General features: G+C 37.4%; 2 protein-coding genes, 1 long non-coding RNA gene and 3 pseudogenes across 3 annotated transcripts; 3 read left to right on the top strand and 3 right to left on the bottom strand.

Annotated features, from left to right (window-relative positions):
* Positions 1-2,408: 2,408 nt before the first annotated feature.
* LOC113562564 lies at positions 2,409-5,106 on the bottom strand (annotated as a pseudogene).
* Positions 5,107-5,837: 731 nt separating this feature from the next.
* Positions 5,838-9,892, top strand: LOC113562510 (annotated as a pseudogene).
* Positions 9,740-12,268, bottom strand: LOC113562511 (vacuolar protein sorting-associated protein 33B-like). The gene is given in 7 exon segments (XM_026972133.1): positions 9,740-10,195; positions 10,278-10,438; positions 10,441-10,602; positions 10,674-10,904; positions 10,982-11,488; positions 11,561-11,781; positions 11,855-12,268. Coding segments are annotated over 7 exon segments (1,704 nt in total). The 5' UTR covers positions 12,013-12,268; the 3' UTR covers positions 9,740-9,931.
* Positions 12,091-12,411, top strand: LOC109610769. Its single transcript, XR_002193043.2, has 2 exons — positions 12,091-12,180; positions 12,265-12,411. It is a non-coding gene; the product is annotated as an uncharacterized LOC109610769 (long non-coding RNA).
* Positions 12,412-12,481: 70 nt separating this feature from the next.
* LOC105276215 (eukaryotic translation initiation factor 3 subunit C) lies at positions 12,482-16,766 on the bottom strand. Its single transcript, XM_011333665.3, is given in 16 exon segments — positions 12,482-12,633; positions 12,765-12,903; positions 12,983-13,186; positions 13,296-13,489; positions 13,600-13,879; positions 13,961-14,067; positions 14,070-14,175; positions 14,249-14,402; positions 14,476-14,685; positions 14,758-15,168; positions 15,251-15,378; positions 15,459-15,556; positions 15,629-15,913; positions 15,998-16,130; positions 16,230-16,335; positions 16,637-16,766. Coding segments are annotated over 15 exon segments (2,682 nt in total). The 5' UTR covers positions 16,323-16,335; positions 16,637-16,766; the 3' UTR covers positions 12,482-12,493.
* A 651-nt stretch (positions 16,767-17,417) lies between these two features.
* LOC113562512 lies at positions 17,418-19,406 on the top strand (annotated as a pseudogene).
* Positions 19,407-20,991: the final 1,585 nt, after the last annotated feature.

Below are 20,991 nucleotides of genomic sequence, written 5' to 3'. Positions count from 1 at the left end.
TTGCATTCTCTTTCAGGTATAACAGGAGGCCGGTATCGATCTCTTGGTTCCTGAAGTCCATCATCATGAGATACAAAATAACTTGGCCCTTGTGTTCGAACGAATAGGAAGCTCTTCCAGTTTCACTCTAGGCATAACTTTTCTTTTCATGGATCTTCACCTCTGCTGTCACGTCTATCCTTCCTTTATACCCAACTTTGGTACGAATATTCTCTTCGATATCCTGTTGCAGATCCCCTGAAAGTTGTCTTTCAACCTGTTTATATGCTGCTGTTTGTTACCTTTGATATAATGCTGAATGAACTCGAATATCCTTGGCGCGTACTCCATCATGCGTTTCCGACAATCCGCCAGCGTCATTTCCGATGCGTAGAGATAGTCTATCGTGTCCTTCGATCGTAGTATGTCATCTAACAGCTTGATCACGTCGGACAGTGCATGAACGTTCTCCCGCAGAGCCTTCTGAACCACTGATGAACCAGAGATCCACGGTCATCATGGTGTAATCACCGTCCTGGTTCAGTGATTCTATCTTCCTGAACTTCTCGTTTAACACCGCTCGTCTGTTACAGAACAAACCACTCGTTATTGTGGTACCTGATATCAATATATCAGTTGCGTAACGAGAAAACCGTTGTTATTGTCGATGATCCACTGTTGCGACTTCTTTTCAGCCTGTATCATGACGATATCATCGGTTTTCACTCGCACGTCCTTCCAGAATTCTGAACACGCAACGGTATCAACGGACTCGGACTCTGCATGTTGCACTCTTAAGGTAGTAACTCGTGACTCATGCTTCATGTCAATTACTTTGCACCGCTGAAAGGTGGTAAGGTCAATTTGTGCATGCCATTCCTCATCAAAGAAATCCTTAAACTCATCTTTATCTGTAGTTTCAACAAAATCTTCGAAAGCTTGCATTTTTTTCAGATTAAGTAACTTCACTCTGTTTTGATCAATCATTTCCTTAGCAGGAGATGACTTCAGAGCAACGATATTCATATCTGTGACTCTTTGAGAACATGGCTTATTATTGTACGACTTCTGAAACATTTACATCTTCAGCACCGTCAGAATTTTGCAATCTCGTTATATCATGCTCGGTTTTTACTGGTGATAGAGCGTTTATCTCTGTTTTAGTGACTTTTTGGAGCAATGCATCAGTTTGCTCATGTTCCACTTTGTTTTCTTTGCAACTATTATATACATCATTGTCTTTTAATACAGATAATAATACTAAATCTTCAAAGAATTTGATATTTTCTTTCTTGATAATGCAAGGATCTTCAACATATGATCATTTGTACATTGTCTTTTAACATTTATATATTCTTGGGATGTATCGGGCCTTTTTCTTTTCTTATCTGAATTGATGAAACAACTTACATCCAATACAGTTTTATTATTGCTTATATCAGGTTTTGGAAGTTTTGTAAAAAATGACGAAATCTTTCTCTGAGATTTTTTATTAGTAGCAGCAGTAATCTATAAAAATGGAGAGAAACTTTAATAACATTCTATCACATAACATGAGTTTTAGAGAGAATAGCTTTGATTTTCATATAAATGCTACTTATTAACATTTTCATCTTTTGTTCTGGAAATGTGAAATCTACCTCGTGTATAATTTCAAAAAGAATTAATAAAAAAAAATAGTAACAAGACATATAAAATATAATACATCCATTACCTTTTTCTGTGATAATTGACGTTTCTTCATGTTTAGATTAACAATTTGAAATAACTGATTTTTTGACAATTATCAATTCTTGACGACACAAATTCAGAACTACTTAAATTGTTGAAATACTTGTCATATTAACAAACAATCAACATTACATTATCTGCTACAGTCGGATTGATCTTCGTGTCTATTTTGCAAAGAATTGTAATCATATAACATTTCTCTTAAAATAATCACTAAATAACAAGCTTCTTACAAGCGTGTAAAATATTACTTCCAGTATTATGCAGTGGTTAACTTCTTGCGCGGGAAATTACATGTGGACTACGTTCGACTTGCACGCTTTCAGCGCTATCAGCGTATAGTCTATCTTTATTACTCATGCAGTATAGAACAAAGATAGTCTGATGCTAGAGAAGGACCAGCTTCGTCGTGATTGGCTGGTAAACATCTGAGCTAAATTTAGTCATTGCGACGCCAATGCAGACCACATGTGATTGGATTAATCCATGTCACGTGGTCTGCATTAGCGTCGCAATGATTAAATTAGCCCATATTTCTGTCCACCAAGCTGGCCACGTGACGTCTCTTTCTCTCTAATCCTAACAGCGCGAAGTTTTGGAATTTTTGAGAATTAAAAATATTTATTTAAATGTATTATTGAAGAATATAAACAACTCCTTTTGTATAACTTTCAATAATATTCATAGAAAACACATAATTGTATATTAAAAAATTTCTTTATTGGCTTTATTGCAATAAAGAAACCTATGGAGGAGATAAAACCATTCCATTTTTTATATTTACATGACATAAAAGTATAGATTATGTAGCAATTAAAAATAAAATAAAAATTATAATTCGCAATATCAGAAATATTACAGTTGCTGCATAAAAACTTTTAACATAATATGTATTAATGTAATCTTAATCACTTAGATGAAGATCCTTGGCCACAGCATGTGCGGTCACATACATCATCTTATTCTTCTTGCTTAAATATATATCAATTGCTCGCTGACGCATCGCTTCCCATTCGTACAGGTCTCGGAATATAGGACGTACGTACTTCATGCGTCCCTGTTCGGTAGCAAAAGCTAGAGCATCGTCTACCTTGGATTCCCATCGATTCTTGATACATAAACGTAACCAGATGAACCTGTGAAAGAACGGTTGAGCGGTTGAGTTGCACAATCATGAAATAAAGTTTGCAAATGCAAATATATGCATGCTTACCGTATTTCGGAATTCTTTATAGAGTCCAACTGATAAGTATCTGCCATTACTTGCATCTTGTCAAGCGACAGATTCACAGAAGATTTATGCAACTCGGTTAAAAAGGCTACTTTCTGAGCGGGAGACAAACTGTCAATGTCCGACTTCATAAAAGTCGAAGTGCTAATCTCCTTCCACTCTATCCACCGCTTCGCCAATTCCGTACACACGTTCGTGAGGCTTTTGTCGTAATTTGGTATCACAGGCGGCATAACCTGGCTTGTACAGCCACGTGTCCCAAATCGACAGAATTTAGTAACTAAAAATGAAATAAATATTATAATCCACAATACTAAGAGTATTACAGCTTACTCACATAAAGAAAACTGTCCTACCTTGATTTTATCAGAGAAATATTTATACAGTAATCCTTCCAAGTATCAGTCTTTATGCTTCTGTACTTAAATGTGTCCAAGTAAGATTTTAAAAATGGCTCGAACACTTCTGACCGCCCAACAGCTGCTCCAGATAAAAGAGGAAATGTATGTCCTTTTTCGTAAGGCACAATCGAAAACGCATCATCGGGATCGACTCCGGCCAGATTCGGCACTAAATTTGTCAGCTGATTGGTTTCACCGAGAGTTTGAATCTATAACAACATTATGTGATGCACAATAACGTTATTATACTCGAGCTTTTACCTTATTTCTATTTCATTAAGCTTTGTTAATCACCCCTTCTCTTAGACATCCAATACCATGCAGTGCCTCAAAGTGTCTCATTTTTTCACCGAACATTCTCGAATTGATCTTCCTCTCGACAAACATGGTGAAACCTTCGTTCAACCAGAAATGTTCAAAAGTTTGCGTTCGTAACTAGATTTCCTGTCCAGCTGTGAGAAATTTCATGGGCGATCACGTTCGCCAGAGAACGATCCCCGGCGAGTATGGTTGGCGTGACGAATGTCAGACACGGATTTTCCATCCCACCGAATGCAAAACTCGGTGGAAGCACTAATATATCGTACATGCCTGTAAATATTACTCCAGATGTAGCAGAAACAGATTACGAAAAGACTGGTAATTCATTTCTTACAAATCTACAAAAGTAACTCTGTTTACCCCAAACATAAGGACCACACAGTTGCTCAGCGATCTGCAGCATCGTTTCAGTTTCCCAAATTCATATGCGCTTTGATCGATAAACTCTTTCTCGGCCCACACCTTGCTTCTTGGACCAATCTGTTTCGCTACTAGTGCACCCACTGCGATAGCCACCAGATAAGATGGTATTGGTACTGGCTGACGGAACTCATATACTTTCTTGTCACTACCCAGATCCGACACACCATCCAAAAGTGCAGACATCACAACTGTAAGTTCCCTTGGTACAGAAATCTAGAGAGAATGAAGAACACGTATAAAAATATATACAAATATTAATCCTGTTTAAATTCCTACCTTAGCAGAGTAAGTAGACTTTACAGATGGTGTATCTTGACAGGGAAACATGGATCTAGCATGTATAGCCTGAAAAATTGTTAAATTTTCAACTGCTTTTTAAATATATTATAAAATATATTATTTACCTGACATTGTGAAAATAGATAAGGATGCACACCACCAGCAGTCTGCTCAGCTGTCAGCCATTTCAATGCAGTAGCATTTGGAGATGTTTTATACTCAATCTCAATTTTACATCTAAATAAAAAATGTATTAAATAAATTAAATATATTTAATTTAATTTTATTAAGGATTTCCAATTTTTTCTGTATCTCTCTGTAACAAAATATTATATACTTACTTTGTATTATTATTTCCAGCAGCTGATGGTAATTGGATTACAAGTTTGCTACCAAATTCTACATCAGCTCCAATGTGATGCTCCAGGGAAGATCCATCACTTGTTGCGCTTGATATAACAAGTTCACGACTATCCAGAATCTTATTATTGGGAACACGTTAATTATAAATAAAACTTTTATTTTTAACAGAAAAGAAAAATGTTTACTCACTACTTCAGTAGCTGCTGAAGATGTTCTTTCTATATCCAATATCGCTTTGCCTTGAAGAATTTTTTGGTCAAAGTCGACATTTAACTCCAGATGTGTATGAGTTACAATTGCAAATTCTGTAATAATTAAAATATTGCAACAATTTGATAATATTTAAGAAATACGAGATGCAATCATACCTGGGTTTGCGAAGAACTTGGATCTCCAGGACTTAAAGCCATTTTAATTATGATTTTAATAGCTTTGACAAATACTTTGAGACAGCTGGCTTTTATATCGCTACACTGGCCACTTAATGAGATAAATTTGATAACATATCTTTTCCTTCTCCAACTTACATAGAAGTACTTCCTTCGGTATACATCGGTACCACTTTTTCCTTCTCCCCCCTTCCCTGTAATCACAATGCTATCATATCAATCACTTTCAGGCTGAAAAAAATTTAAATGACTTTACTGACGAGTGTATTTTTCGTGCATTTATTACGGCTGATATTCATAGTCTAATTTTATAACGAGATGTCTTAGGGCTCCTGCACACAGGACGCGGCAACGCGGTAACCAATCATCGCCTTGCTTTTCTGAATATACTTATTTCTCTCTATCCTCCATGCTTTTGCTTTTACTATCGTGATTTTATAACCTCACGACGCGATTTTATAAACTTGCTTCTCTGTTTAACCGGAAAAGTGGTAAAGTTGCAATCAAATATTATATTTCCAAGTTCTATACTATCTCTAAACATTATTTAATCTGTGCCAAGTTATAAATATAGAAGTAATTGCATTTATCAAACTTACATTATGCCATGTGGTTAACCATACAGATTGTGAATTACTAACAATAGATGTATTTAATGATATCATATTATATCATTTACTGTTATTATTTTGTGCACATAATTGTAGAGCATCCATCATCATGAGTCGTTTCTTTGCAACTGGTTCGGATTCCGAATCCGAAAGCGCATCTGAGGAGGAGCAGGTGCAAAGAGCGCCAGCGACAGCTTTTACTGTATGTAATATATTTAAAACAGATACAAAGAAAGTTCTTTAATGTGTATTTATATAGGAACTTTTCCTTTTGCCATTTTATTGAAACATCTTTATATAGTTTAGCGATGATGAAGAGGAAACAAAACGAGTTGTACGCTCCACCAAGGAGAAGAGATATGAAGAGATTGCTAATCTTATAAAGCTCATTAGGAACTACAAGAAAATTAAAGATATGAGCAGTATGCTGTCCAGTAAGTAATTCAATGTTGTAAAGCTCCTCTATGTTGAAACTACATAGAAAAGAGTCTCACATATATTTATTTCTTTATTATTAGGTTTTGAAGATCTGATGCGCGCTTACCAAAAAGCCCTACCTGTCGTTACAAAGGAGGAACTCGGACAAACCCCACGATTCTACATTCGATGTTTAGTAGAAATGGAGGACTTTATTAACGAAGTATGGGAAGATCGTGATGGACGCAAAAATATGTCGAAAAATAATTCCAAATCCCTTTCAACAATACGTCAAAAGTTACGTAAATATAACAAGGATTTTGAAGAAGACATAAGCAAATTTAGAGAGAATCCCGATCAAGATGACGATGAAGAGGAAGAGAAAGGTTTGTAATTATATGAGTATTTACATATCATATTTTTTTTAAATAATAAATATAACGTTTCATGACTTTAGCTGAAGAAGTTATAGAATCTGAAGAAGAAGAGGATAGCGCTGTAGCTTTCAAGAAGGCAGGCTCAGAGGCTAGTGAACCTGATGTGGCCAAGTTTAAGGTTTCCTATAACTTCCTATAAATAGCGCAAAGTATTTAGTTTTTCATCAAGTTTCAACTTTCTCCTACGTTACATTACAGAAAGGGGTAACTGATGGCGAAGAGGGTAGCGAAAGCGAATCTGACTGGGGTAGCGATTCTGACAGCGAAAGTACCAGTAGCGACGATGAAGGCCAATATCAGAATATCCGCGAACGTTTCATCAAAAAGTATGATCTTGTGATAGATGTAACATCAAAAATGGATTTATTAAAATTACATTATATAATGTGAAATGTTTCGTTTACATAGAGCTTCGACGCAGGAGGAGGACGAGGACAAAACAAAAAGAAAGGAACAGCGAAAGGAACGTAAGGAGAAGGAACGTAAAAAGAAACGCGATGAAGATGACGGCGAAGGCGAATGGGAGACCGTCAAAGGTGGCGTGGCTATTCCATCCGAGAAGCCAAAGATGTTCGCCAAGGATGCCGAGATCAATATCGGCGCGGTGCTGAAGAAACTCTCCGAGATAATAGCAGCTCGCGGCAAAAAGCGCACTGATAGACGAGAGCAAATAGAGCTCCTGCACGAGTTGCAATCGATAGCCGATGCGCACACTCTCGGTCCGGCAGTAGCTGTAAAAATTAAGTTTTCCATCGTCTCTTCCATATTTGACTACAATCCCAAAGTTTCCGACGCTATGAAACCTGAATATTGGGCCAAGTACGTCTAACTGAGAAAGATTGAGTTGAATTGCACATTTACTGTAAAATAATGATATTTCTTTTTAAACAGAATTTTGGAGCGGATTACCGAGATGCTGAACATGTTACTGAACAACACGGATATGGTAATAGCGGAAACAATCACGGAAGAAATGGAAGAGTTCGAGACGCCACCTTACAAGATGCATGGCTGCGTATTGACGTTGGTGGAGCGTCTCGACGAGGAGTTTATAAAATTGCTGAAGGAGTGTGATCCACACAGCAACGAATATGTAGAGAGGTAACGAGAGTCCAATGTGTAACGTATAGACCGCTGCTCTTTTTTTACTTATTACCATCCACTCTTATTACAGATTGAAAGATGAGAAGCAAGTAGCTGCCATAATTGATAAAGTGCAAGAATATTTGGAGAGACAAGGCACTGTATCCGAACTTTGTCGCGTCTATCTGCGCAAAGTCGAGCACCTGTATTACAAATTTGATTCAAACGTGCTGAAACAAAAGGAGGTGAAAAGTCGTGAATGTTTATGCGAAAGATTTTGCTTTATCAGAATCACTGCATCATGATTATCTTCCTTAGGGTGAACTGGAATCAGACGCAATCACATCCGTGCAAATCATGGAGAAATTGTGCAAATACGTATACGCTCATGATAATACTGATCGGCTGAGAACTCGTGCGATTCTTTCGCACATCTATCACCATGCCCTTCACGATAATTGGTTCCACGCTCGCGACTTGATTCTGATGTCACATCTGCAGGAAACTATACAGCATTCCGATCCAGCCACACAGGTATTGAATTTTTCTCTTACACTTTTATTATACTACAGAATAATATGGACACAAAATTAACACACATTCTAATAATTCTAGATTCTGTACAATCGTACGATCGCTCATTTGGATTATGTGCATTCCGTCACGCGAATATCAAGGATGCCCACAACTGCTTGGTCGACTTAATGGTTACAGGCAAAGTGAAGGAACTTCTTGCACAAGGTCTGCTTCCACAGCGCCAGCACGAGCGCAGCAAAGAGCAGGAGAAAATCGAGAAACAGAGGCAAATGCCTTTCCACATGCATATTAATCTGGAACTGCTTGAATGCGTATATCTCGTCTCAGCAATGCTTATCGAGATTCCTTATATGGCTGGTATGTTTTTTTTTTCACCTATAGTATGTATTACGTTTGACGTATTTCTCCTATGTATTATATGTTGGACAATTACCTGTATTATATGTGGCAAATTATTTTGTTGTAGCTCACGAATTTGACGCGAGGAGAAGAATGATTTCCAAGACGTTCTATCAGCAGTTGAGATCGAGCGAACGTCAGTCGTTGGTCGGACCGCCAGAATCCATGAGGGAGCACGTCGTTGCTGCCGCGAAGGCGATGCGCAATGGAAATTGGTCCGCTTGCAACAATTTCATCATAAATGAAAAGATGAATGCGAAGGTGAACAAGTGATACTCGTGTTCAGTTTGCACGATATATTGTTTTTTTCTCAAGTGTTAAGGAAAGTTGAGAATGTGAAATAATAATTATTTTCATGAAATTGTAACAGGTCTGGGACCTCTTTTATCAAGCAAGCAAGGTCCGAGAGATGCTCACCCGATTGATAAAGGAAGAATCGTTGAGAACTTACCTGTTCACGTACTCGCATGTCTACGATTCGATCTCGATGCCGAAACTCGCTGATATGTTCCAGTTGAAGCGGCCCATAGTCCATTCTATTATCAGCAAAATGATCATCAACGAAGAGCTCATGGTATTTTGTACAGGCATATCATCTTGATGTTACGATATATAATGAAATAATTGTATAACTCACATATTTTTTCTGCTAGGCATCATTGGACGATCCGACTGGTACCGTTGTCATGCATCGTAGCGAGCCTAGCCGTCTACAGTCCTTAGCCGTGCAACTTACCGATAAAGTAAATAATTTCGTTGATTCGAACGAGCGTATCTTCGAAATGAAACAAGGTACGCTACTTTTCGTAATATACCATGGAGTTTGTCATTTATTCTTTTCCTTTTTTCTGTTCTTTATAATATTATGTATTATAAAATTATTCCGCGTTAGACAGATATTTAATAAGCATAAATTCTTGCAGGCAACTTTTTCTCAAGAGGAAATCAGGGTAATTTCCGCGATCGTCAAAATTATGGTCGCCAAGGACAGGATTGGGGACGGCAGAGGCGTGACCGTGATCGCGATCGCGATCGTAATCGAGAAGAAAGCCGAAATTATTAAATTAAATTTTGGAAGATATTCGAAAGTAATAACATTTGAGCGCATTTATGTAAATAATACATAAATAAATAGTAAGTCTTAAATAATAGTATATTAAGTAATATTTGCGACGATAATATACAATTCTTGTAACAATTCGTTTGCTTTCATATTTGTCTTACAAAAGAAGAAGATATAAGCAAAATTATAATCGTTTGTAAAAACTTACACATAAAGATATTACACAATATTTTACAGTCTTCATTACAGATACTCCACAGAAGCTCCTCATATTTCTTGTATCCTCTGGATGAGTTTGTTGCCCGTTAGAATGGTATCGGACGTGAGAACCAAACGTATTCCCATGGATTTCTCTATCAGCCGGCACGCCGCAATTTCTGAACACGTGATACCACCTATCACACAGATCACGACCATCTTCGGTGATAAGGCGCCTCTTTGGCCATTTATGACGCAGTCCGGTAAATTCGTCAAGTCTTCGAAGCTACGTGGATCTTTCTCTTGATTCGATACGATATTCAATAGCTGTGCCTGTAGTATATTAAACAACGTTACGTTGTTGTTACGATAGGATACATTATTTTGTAATGTGAAAAAAATTAACGATACGTACTATGGCTGGTATATAAGAATTGTTGAACACGTAACTGGGACAGGTACGGCCGTTCTGATCAGATCGTTTGGAATAATTAGGTAACATTTTCAATCTTTGTGCGTTGCTGTTCCATTCGCTGCTCCAGTTCGGCAGCTTGTGCAAGATATTTTCGGTTCTGTATTTAACAAGCCAACAGTGTGCAACTTGTAAAACAAGGGAATATGCTGATAACCATGAGTGTGGAGGTGCACCTTTTGGATATTTTGTAGTTCGTTCTGCGTGATACCATCGGTGGTGATGGATAACAGGCATAGAAGACGCAGACATCGTATCGCATGCTCATCTGCAAAGATTTCACAATTACTTTACGGTTTTAATCGTTTAATCATAAGTATTATTGATATTGCGAGGCACCTATGTTTCTCTCAATATAGCTCAAGCATTCCTTCCTGTCCTTGCAATCGAGCATCGACTTCTCGATTGCCTGTAGGGCTTGAAACTCGGAGCCCAGGGTGTCTGCGATAGTTTGACAGGCAGATATATGGAAAGCTAATTTCTGCTTTGTATCTCTGGTCTTTTGCAGTATCGTTGACACGTATCTCTCCATTTCAACCAGCTTCATTGCTTGTATAGCCTCCTGTTCGGCTAACATCGATCGATATTAAAATATCATCGACGAAACAGTTGAACAAGAAATGTAAGTAGTGATTAAAATTAAGTACATTTGAGTGACTTGGCCTTTCCGTGCAAGATCGGAAATACATCGCTGCAAGGTATGTCCCTTACTTCACTATAGATCTGATCTTTATTCGGATCTAATTTGGTCTGCGAGTCTCCCAAAACTGCCGTGCCGATGTTCACCTCGACGACTTCGTTCAATAAACCCGCATATGTCACAGGCGTCAAGAGTGTCGAAGTCAAATCAAAGCTTCTGTCCATCACGATCAGTGCACCGATCTCGTTTTCCAGACTGGATGAGCCCAGACATTGTTCCATCGATTCCATCAGTTTACTCACTTGCTGGCTGTGCTTACCAAGGAAGAGCGAGAGCCTCGGTGAGCCGAGTATCAGCTGCAATGACCACAAGTTGCGTGCTAACGCCCGTAATAGGCTGGTATCTTTATGGTAGTAGAGATCAATAAACAATGGAATTTCCAAAGACAAAATATTCCCATCCAGCCTTATGAATTCTAGAGACAACATTCGTAGCGTGACTAGTCCAGACAAACCTAGAAAAATAACAAAGCATTATTATTTGAAGAAATAGAATAGCTAACAATATCAATTATATGCTTGCTGACCTTCTTCTTCAACTAGATTGTGCAACACGGCTGGAACAAATGGCATAACTAACAAATGATGACATGGTTCAACATGTGGCTTAATGAGAGATATTTCTGATTGCACTTGATCCAGAACTCTCTTGCACGCAATTAGATTATTAGATACCAAGAATATACGTTGGCTGTTCGATGGTTTCAGCCCATCCTCCAATTTATAAATCTTATCCACTCCATATCGCCTATGAGAAAAAACAATTTTACAGATTCAATAATAACCAAGTATACATATATACAGAAAATATGAAAATTTACTTTAATACGGTTACTCCTACAAAGCTGTCCAGTATTTTCATCAGTTTTGCTTCTATTATCAAGTCCTTTGAACCTGGAATACTGTCTAGTATCTCCACAAGCTTCCGTTGACTTATTTGCTGGAAAACACTCAGTTTGTCATTCAATGTGATATCCATTTATACTTCTATTTATGATAAAACGTCTAAATAATGTCCACCAGCTCAGAGATACCAAGCTGTCAAATGTCGAATACCATCTACTACACAGAACACGTATGCTTATGTCACTGACATGTTCACGCTTCGATGCAAGAAAAGGAAAAAGGAAAATTCTTAATCTTCGTGGTAACGAATATGTAGTTGTACTACTTGAAAATACACCTATCTGCCTTATTGTTGAGTTGTACTACTAATAATTTTTGGTCGAAGGCTAGGTGGAAGATAGCTCCTAATGGATTTCTCATAACCTAAAAAATCTCGAAGTTCGTAGGTTAGACGCCTGTAGAATGGCAATCCATTCATCAACAGCATACTCCAGAAATGTAATCAATCCAATAAAGACAGTTTAATTACAAACACGATTTATTTATGTATGAATACATAATAATACTTAGCGTTACAATAATAAAAGTATCCACTCATATAATTTTCATTTACTTTAATAATTTCGGCTTTCTTCTCGATTACGATCGCGATCGCGATCACGGTCACGCCTCTGCCGTCCCCAATCCTGTCCTTGGCGACCATAATTTTGACGATCGCGGAAATTACCCTGATTTCCTCTTGAGAAAAAGTTGCCTGCAAGAATTTATGCTTATTAAATATCTGTCTAACGCGGAATAATTTTATAATACATAATATTATAAAGAACAGAAAAAAGGAAAAGAATAAATGACAAACTCCATGGTATATTACGAAAAGTAGCGTACCTTGTTTCATTTCGAAGATACGCTCGTTCGAATCAACGAAATTATTTACTTTATCGGTAAGTTGCACGGCTAAGGACTGTAGACGGCTAGGCTCGCTACGATGCATGACAACGGTACCAGTCGGATCGTCCAATGATGCCTAGCAGAAAAAATATGTGAGTTATACAATTATTTCATTATATATCGTAACATCAAGATGATATGCCTGTACAAAATACCATGAGCTCTTCGTTGATGATCATTTTGCTGATAATAGAATGGACTATGGGCCGCTTCAACTGGAACATATCAGCGAGTTTCGGCATCGAGATCGAATCGTAGACATGCGAGTACGTGAACAGGTAAGTTCTCAACGATTCTTCCTTTATCAATCGGGTGAGCATCTCTCGGACCTTGCTTGCTTGATAAAAGAGGTCCCAGACCTGTTACAATTTCATGAAAATAATTATTATTTCACATTCTCAACTTTCCTTAACACTTGAGAAAAAAACAATATATCGTGCAAACTGAACACGAGTATCACTTGTTCACCTTCGCATTCATCTTTTCATTTATGATGAAATTGTTGCAAGCGGACCAATTTCCATTGCGCATCGCCTTCGCGGCAGCAACGACGTGCTCCCTCATGGATTCTGGCGGTCCGACCAACGACTGACGTTCGCTCGATCTCAACTGCTGATAGAACGTCTTGGAAATCATTCTTCTCCTCGCGTCAAATTCGTGAGCTACAACAAAATAATTTGCCACATATAATACAGGTAATTGTCCAACATATAATACATAGGAGAAATACGTCAAACGTAATACATACTATAGGTGAAAAAAAAAAACATACCAGCCATATAAGGAATCTCGATAAGCATTGCTGAGACGAGATATACGCATTCAAGCAGTTCCAGATTAATATGCATGTGGAAAGGCATTTGCCTCTGTTTCTCGATTTTCTCCTGCTCTTTGCTGCGCTCGTGCTGGCGCTGTGGAAGCAGACCTTGTGCAAGAAGTTCCTTCACTTTGCCTGTAACCATTAAGTCGACCAAGCAGTTGTGGGCATCCTTGATATTCGCGTGACGGAATGCACATAATCCCAAATGAGCGATCGTACGATTGTACAGAATCTAGAATTATTAGAATGTGTGTTAATTTTGTGTCCATATTATTCTGTAGTATAATAAAAGTGTAAGAGAAAAATTCAATACCTGTGTGGCTGGATCGGAATGCTGTATAGTTTCCTGCAGATGTGACATCAGAATCAAGTCGCGAGCGTGGAACCAATTATCGTGAAGGGCATGGTGATAGATGTGCGAAGAATCGCACGAGTTCTCAGCCGATCAGTATTATCATGAGCGTATACGTATTTGCACAATTTCTCCATGATTTGCACGGATGTGATTGCGTCTGATTCCAGTTCACCCTAAGGAAGATAATCATGATGCAGTGATTCTGATAAAGCAAAATCTTTCGCATAAACATTCACGACTTTTCACCTCCTTTTGTTTCAGCACGTTTGAATCAAATTTGTAATACAGGTGCTCGACTTTGCGCAGATAGACGCGACAAAGTTCGGATACAGTGCCTTGTCTCTCCAAATATTCTTGCACTTTATCAATTATGGCAGCTACTTGCTTCTCATCTTTCAATCTGTAATAAGAGTGGATGGTAATAAGTAAAAAAAGAGCAGCGGTCTATACGTTACACATTGGACTCTCGTTACCTCTCTACATATTCGTTGCTGTGTGGATCACACTCCTTCAGCAATTTTATAAACTCCTCGTCGAGACGCTCCACCAACGTCAATACGCAGCCATGCATCTTGTAAGGTGGCGTCTCGAACTCTTCCATTTCTTCCGTGATTGTTTCCGCTATTACCATATCCGTGTTGTTCAGTAACATGTTCAGCATCTCGGTAATCCGCTCCAAAATTCTGTTTAAAAAGAAATATCATTATTTTACAGTAAATGTGCAATTCAACTCAATCTTTCTCAGTTAGACGTACTTGGCCCAATATTCAGGTTTCATAGCGTCGGAAACTTTGGGATTGTAGTCAAATATGGAAGAGACGATGGAAAACTTAATTTTTACAGCTACTGCCGGACCGAGAGTGTGCGCATCGGCTATCGATTGCAACTCGTGCAGGAGCTCTATTTGCTCTCGTCTATCAGTGCGCTTTTTGCCGCGAGCTGCTATTATCTCGGAGAGTTTCTTCAGCACCGCGCCGATATTGATCTCGGCATCCTTGGCGAACATCTTTGGCTTCTCGGATGGAATAGCCACGCCACCTTTGACGGTCTCCCATTCGCCTTCGCCGTCATCTTCATCGCGTTTCTTTTTACGTTCCTTCTCCTTACGTTCCTTTCGCTGTTCCTTTCTTTTTGTTTTGTCCTCGTCCTCCTCCTGCGTCGAAGCTCTATGTAAACGAAACATTTCACATTATATAATGTAATTTTAATAAATCCATTTTTGATGTTACATCTATCACAAGATCATACTTTTTGATGAAACGTTCGCGGATATTCTGATATTGGCCTTCATCGTCGCTACTGGTACTTTCGCTGTCAGAATCGCTACCCCAGTCAGATTCGCTTTCGCTACCCTCTTCGCCATCAGTTACCCCTTTCTGTAATGTAACGTAGGAGAAAGTTGAAACTTGATGAAAAACTAAATACTTTGCGCTATTTATAGGAAGTTATAGGAAACCTTAAACTTGGCCACATCAGGTTCACTAGCCTCTGAGCCTGCCTTCTTGAAAGCTACAGCGCTATCCTCTTCTTCTTCAGATTCTATAACTTCTTCAGCTAAAGTCATGAAACGTTATATTTATTATTTAAAAAAAAATATGATATGTAAATACTCATATAATTACAAACCTTTCTCTTCCTCTTCATCGTCATCTTGATCGGGATTCTCTCTAAATTTGCTTATGTCTTCTTCAAAATCCTTGTTATATTTACGTAACTTTTGACGTATTGTTGAAAGGGATTTGGAATTATTTTTCGACATATTTTTGCGTCCATCACGATCTTCCCATACTTCGTTAATAAAGTCCTCCATTTCTACTAAACATCGAATGTAGAATCGTGGGGTTTGTCCGAGTTCCTCCTTTGTAACGACAGGTAGGGCTTTTTGGTAAGCGCGCATCAGATCTTCAAAACCTAATAATAAAGAAATAAATATATGTGAGACTCTTTTCTATGTAGTTTCAACATAGAGGAGCTTTACAACATTGAATTACTTACTGGACAGCATACTGCTCATATCTTTAATTTTCTTGTAGTTCCTAATGAGCTTTATAAGATTAGCAATCTCTTCATATCTCTTCTCCTTGGTGGAGCGTACAACTCGTTTTGTTTCCTCTTCATCATCGCTAAACTATATAAAGATGTTTCAATAAAATGGCAAAAGGAAAAGTTCCTATATAAATACACATTAAAGAACTTTCTTTGTATCTGTTTTAAATATATTACATACAGTAAAAGCTGTCGCTGGCGCTCTTTGCACCTGCTCCTCCTCAGATGCGCTTTCGGATTCGGAATCCGAACCAGTTGCAAAGAAACGACTCATGATGATGGATGCTCTACAATTATGTGCACAAAATAGTAATAGTAAATATATGATCTTATTAAATATATTTATTACAATTAACTCATAGTTTTAATAATGTTATAATACAACGTGACAATGTTTTTTAATAATTTCGCGAGTGCCGAGGCCGCGTATGTGTTAACATCTGCGTCTTCTTGTATCTACCATAAGATACAAGAAAATCTTATAAAATATAAATCTAATAAAGATGTTGAATTTTATGATCGTGTATTAGCACAATACAAAGTAATTGCAAACAGAGCCTTCAAATATAATTTTAAATTATTACGTACCGATTTTCTCGATAAAAAGGACACGTCACAAGAGTAGAAAATTCACAATATTAAAACTCGACCAAGGGGGTTAGCTAAAGCACGGCGAGTTGATACTTGGCAAGGTGGATGAATAGAGACCCTTGCGGAATAGAAATCGGCCGAATGAACGTAAAATGATCGAACCAATCACGAGCGTTCCGCCAATTCCGCATTGCGCATATTGCATTACAGGGTCTCTAGTGGACGAAGTGGACTGGACGCCATCTAGAGCCATTAGTCCAAGATCAGATAGAGAAAAATATCAATAGTATTTATATGTCAAACGCATCGCATCTAAATATTCATGTATTATGGTTTAAATCAGCGTCTGCTGCGATTTCACAAAATATAAAGTTAAAGAATAAATAAGACATTGCACGATATCATTTTAATTGACAAAAATATCATTTCTGATCAATCAATAGCTACAGCATATAAACGAGTATACTGCTCGAGTATAAATCTCGAATATTTTCATGTAAATGTTTGTACAGATTAAATTTGGTAAATCGCAATTTCACGCCTCGGAAATATTCTTTAATTTTAAAGACAACTGTAAAATTTTAGGCTGAATTTCAAACGATGACGCACCGTGCGTATGATTCATCAAATCTGCATCCTGCTTTTGTACTTTCTCGCAATTCTCTCCTCTTCTCTCCAACAAGTATACGTCTGTTTACTTCAATTCGAGTGCAGAAGGTGTAGGACAGCGCGGAATCAAGAGGAACGAACCTGGCTGTGACGTATCCGCACCAGTCAAACGCGAAAAGAACATGGCGACGGTGGTCTCGTAGCAGTGGATGCTCTCTCTCGGCAATCGCAATTTTGTTAGTGTTCTCGACGTAATTCCGAAGTAATTGTAAATCGTCCGGTAAGTCGTGAAAACCAGGACACAATGAGCTTCTTCAGCAAGGTGTTCGGCGGCAAGAAGGAGTCGGCCGCTCCGTCGACGGCCGAGGCGATTCAGAAATTGCGCGAGACAGAGGATATGCTGATAAAGAAGCAGGACTTTCTGGAGACGAAAATAGAGAATGAGATGATGATTGCGAAGAAAAATGCGTCAAAGAACAAGCGAGGTACGACCGCCACTCTTACCGCGTGTCGTTTGTCGTTTTTCGAATTCGTAGCTTGTACGAGTAGCTGTCAGACTGTTGGTCATCTCGTTTTCATAGTTATTTTATTTGTGCTTCGTTATCATTGAGTTATAGCCGTCCGCTTTAAATTCCTTGCAGCAGCTTGATAGTAGCTGTACGTTTGACACAGTTATATGCATTTAATTTGTTTTGTAATTAGCATCACAAGTTCATGAATAATTGTATGTAGTATAGCCGAGTGTTGAGTCTCACGTTTACTTTATAGCTGCTATCCAAAGCACTGAAAAGAAAGAAACGGTACGAGAAGCAGCTGCAGCAGATCGATGGAACGTTGTCAACGATTGAGATGCAAAGGGAAGCGTTAGAGAGCGCGAACACAAATACTGCTGTTCTTACAACTATGAAAGTGCTGCGGATGCAATGAAGGCTGCACATCAACACATGTAAGATTTTGATGATTATCTTTATGATCACCATGATGATTTGTTCATTGATCTTTAACGATTGGTAAAAATTAGTTTGTAAATTTTGTTCGTAATCACATATATTCGACCATTTGATCAAAATGTACATTTTGTATATTTTCTCTTTGTTTATATGATATTATTACATAATATTGTAAAGAAATTAAGTTACTTAAAAAAATCTTATTTAATGGGTGTATTATATTTGTGTGTATTCATCTATATATTTACATTTCCCTAACTTCCCAGGGATGTTGACCAAGTGCATGATATGATGGTATGACATAGCGGAACAACAGGATGTAGCCAGGGAAATTTCCGATGCCATCTCGAATCCAGTCGCATTCGGTCAAGATGCCGATGAGGACGAGCTGGAGAAGGAATTGGAGGAACTTCAACAAGAACAACTCGACGAAGAATTGCTCGGTATACCGCAACATGATACAACGACAGATGAACTGCCAGCGGTACCGACTTCAGTTCCTGCCGTGCCAAGCAAAACCCGCACAAGTAATTATTGTCTTCCTAACGTATCTTTATTAAAGAAGCATATTAGTTGCTAAAATGTCTGAAATGTTTGAAAAATATTGGCATATTAATTAGTAATATTACAATTAATTAAAAATTAATTAACTTATGATACGACGTGATGCATACTCAAAGTATTAAAATTTTATTTACAGAAGCTAAACCGGAAGAAGACGATGACCTGAAAGAACTGGAGGCATGGGCTTCATAAAGTGATATTAGAAGTGATGTTGAAATCAAAGATACAAGACATTTCTAGATAACTGTAAATTATATATTATTACCACCATGCGTAATGTTATCATATCTTGCATTAAATAACCGGCTAAAATAAACTTTTAATATGAGCTCGCAATTTTAATAAGCTTCTTAAGCACAACTGTCGAAGAAAAAAGTTTAATACTAAAGTGAATAATTAAGCATTAGTAGAAATTGTGTTGCTGTATTTTTATGCTGTGGTGATTATTACTAACGAGTGAATAATAATAGATCTGGTTGGTGGACGTTCACATCAGTTAGTGACAAGGATTGAGTAATATATTTTATACAGTAAATATATTGAGAAGTAAATGGAAACGTGAGTACTTCAAAGGTGGTAAATGTGCAGTTCATGTAACATATAAATATATAAATATAAAGAAAATATATATATATTGAAAAATATATTGTAAAATATGAAATAGCCCTATTCTCGTACTTGTCGAAGAAAAACAATAGATTAGTATGTATCATTTCTTCAAAAAACTTTTATTTTTCTATTTTTATTATACACACGCGTTATAATTTGAGGGGCAATCTTCTTCAGATTGACTCAAATTGTTAAATAGCCTTCTATAACTTTGTATAAATATATTTATTATAAATAAATCTCTCAAGTCCATGAAAATACTGATTTTGTAAAAATATCACTGATTCAACAATGTGACTAGATTTACACTACTCAAATATTGTAAAACAAATTAGTATAAATTATATAATTTTAATAAAAATTCTAAATACTTCAATAACTTGTTTTACATTATGTAAGAACTACAGGTGCATAGAACTATAAATAACGTTTAACTCTCAAGCAGACTAGGCAATGACTAGAATATTACTTCTAACGTGAGACGTCGCTCTGATATGCCACAACTGGGGTGGGAATATACTTTTTGCTTAATTTACTGCTTAAAACTGGTATGGGCAAAGGGTGGATGTGCGGTTTGGCGGGGAATCTCGTACCAGCAATATCAATCTCGTAATATGCCGTTGGATCCGTTATAAAGTCCGTGGTGACGGGCTTTGCTTCTTGCTCGTATCTTGCTCCAAATATGGGCTCTCACAAATATGTTCATTATCATCACCATGTGATTCTGACAAATGCAAATATTCGCAAAAACGTATTCAATCTCGCACGCGCACCGTTAAAAAAATTTCGCGCGATCACACGCGCTCGAATCTGAGATTCACCGGATTCCGATGATCCGACATCACGAAGAATCGGATTAAGAGCCAACGGAAAAGCATTTTGCGAAATATTTACGGAACATGCTTGACAAGCTGCCCGTAGGAAGCGATGAAAATTTCACATTTCATTGACAGAGGAGCAAGATCCATCAGTTGCGATGACAGAAATCTTTCAAAAGTACTGAGTTCTGTATTAAATTCTACTGATTATATCAATACCAGGAATCAGCGAACGAATATAGGTCGGATTGTTTGAAAGAACGCTTAATGCATTATTAAACCACAAAGAATTCACATGTGCAAAGACTCACCACCACCCGTGTAAACCAATTCTTTCTCAATGCAATTGCAGCGCAGGTGAGATCTTAATATAAAACCCAGCAACACAGTCATATAACAATGATATTGCCATAATATAACAGAATGTAACACGAATATTAAACATGTTCGTTACAGTAACGTATATTGTTATGTAATTTCCCCACTCAAAACAAAATTGCAGTAATATAACAATAATATAACGTGTTACTAAAATTTATTTAAATGTTTATATAAATGGAATATATGTTATTATTTCTTTCTTCCTCTCTCTACAACTACAGGTGCATGTTAATTAATTTTCCTAAACGTTAATGTTACAAAATTCGTACTTTCCTCTTATTTATTATTCGGTTCAAAAATGTACCACTCATCGTAGGAAATGGACTTACGATAACAAAGTTGTTTGCCCTCTGCCTGATCACCGTTCCTATATATTATTTTATTATATTTTGATGCAGAAAACGAAGGCCATTCCATTCCG

This window comes from Ooceraea biroi, chromosome 9 (genome assembly GCF_003672135.1).
Source record: "Ooceraea biroi isolate clonal line C1 chromosome 9, Obir_v5.4, whole genome shotgun sequence".
NCBI lineage: Eukaryota > Metazoa > Arthropoda > Insecta > Hymenoptera > Formicidae > Ooceraea > Ooceraea biroi.
The sequence above is the reverse complement of the archived record's forward strand: the minus strand, read 5'-3'. Positions and strand labels throughout refer to the sequence as shown.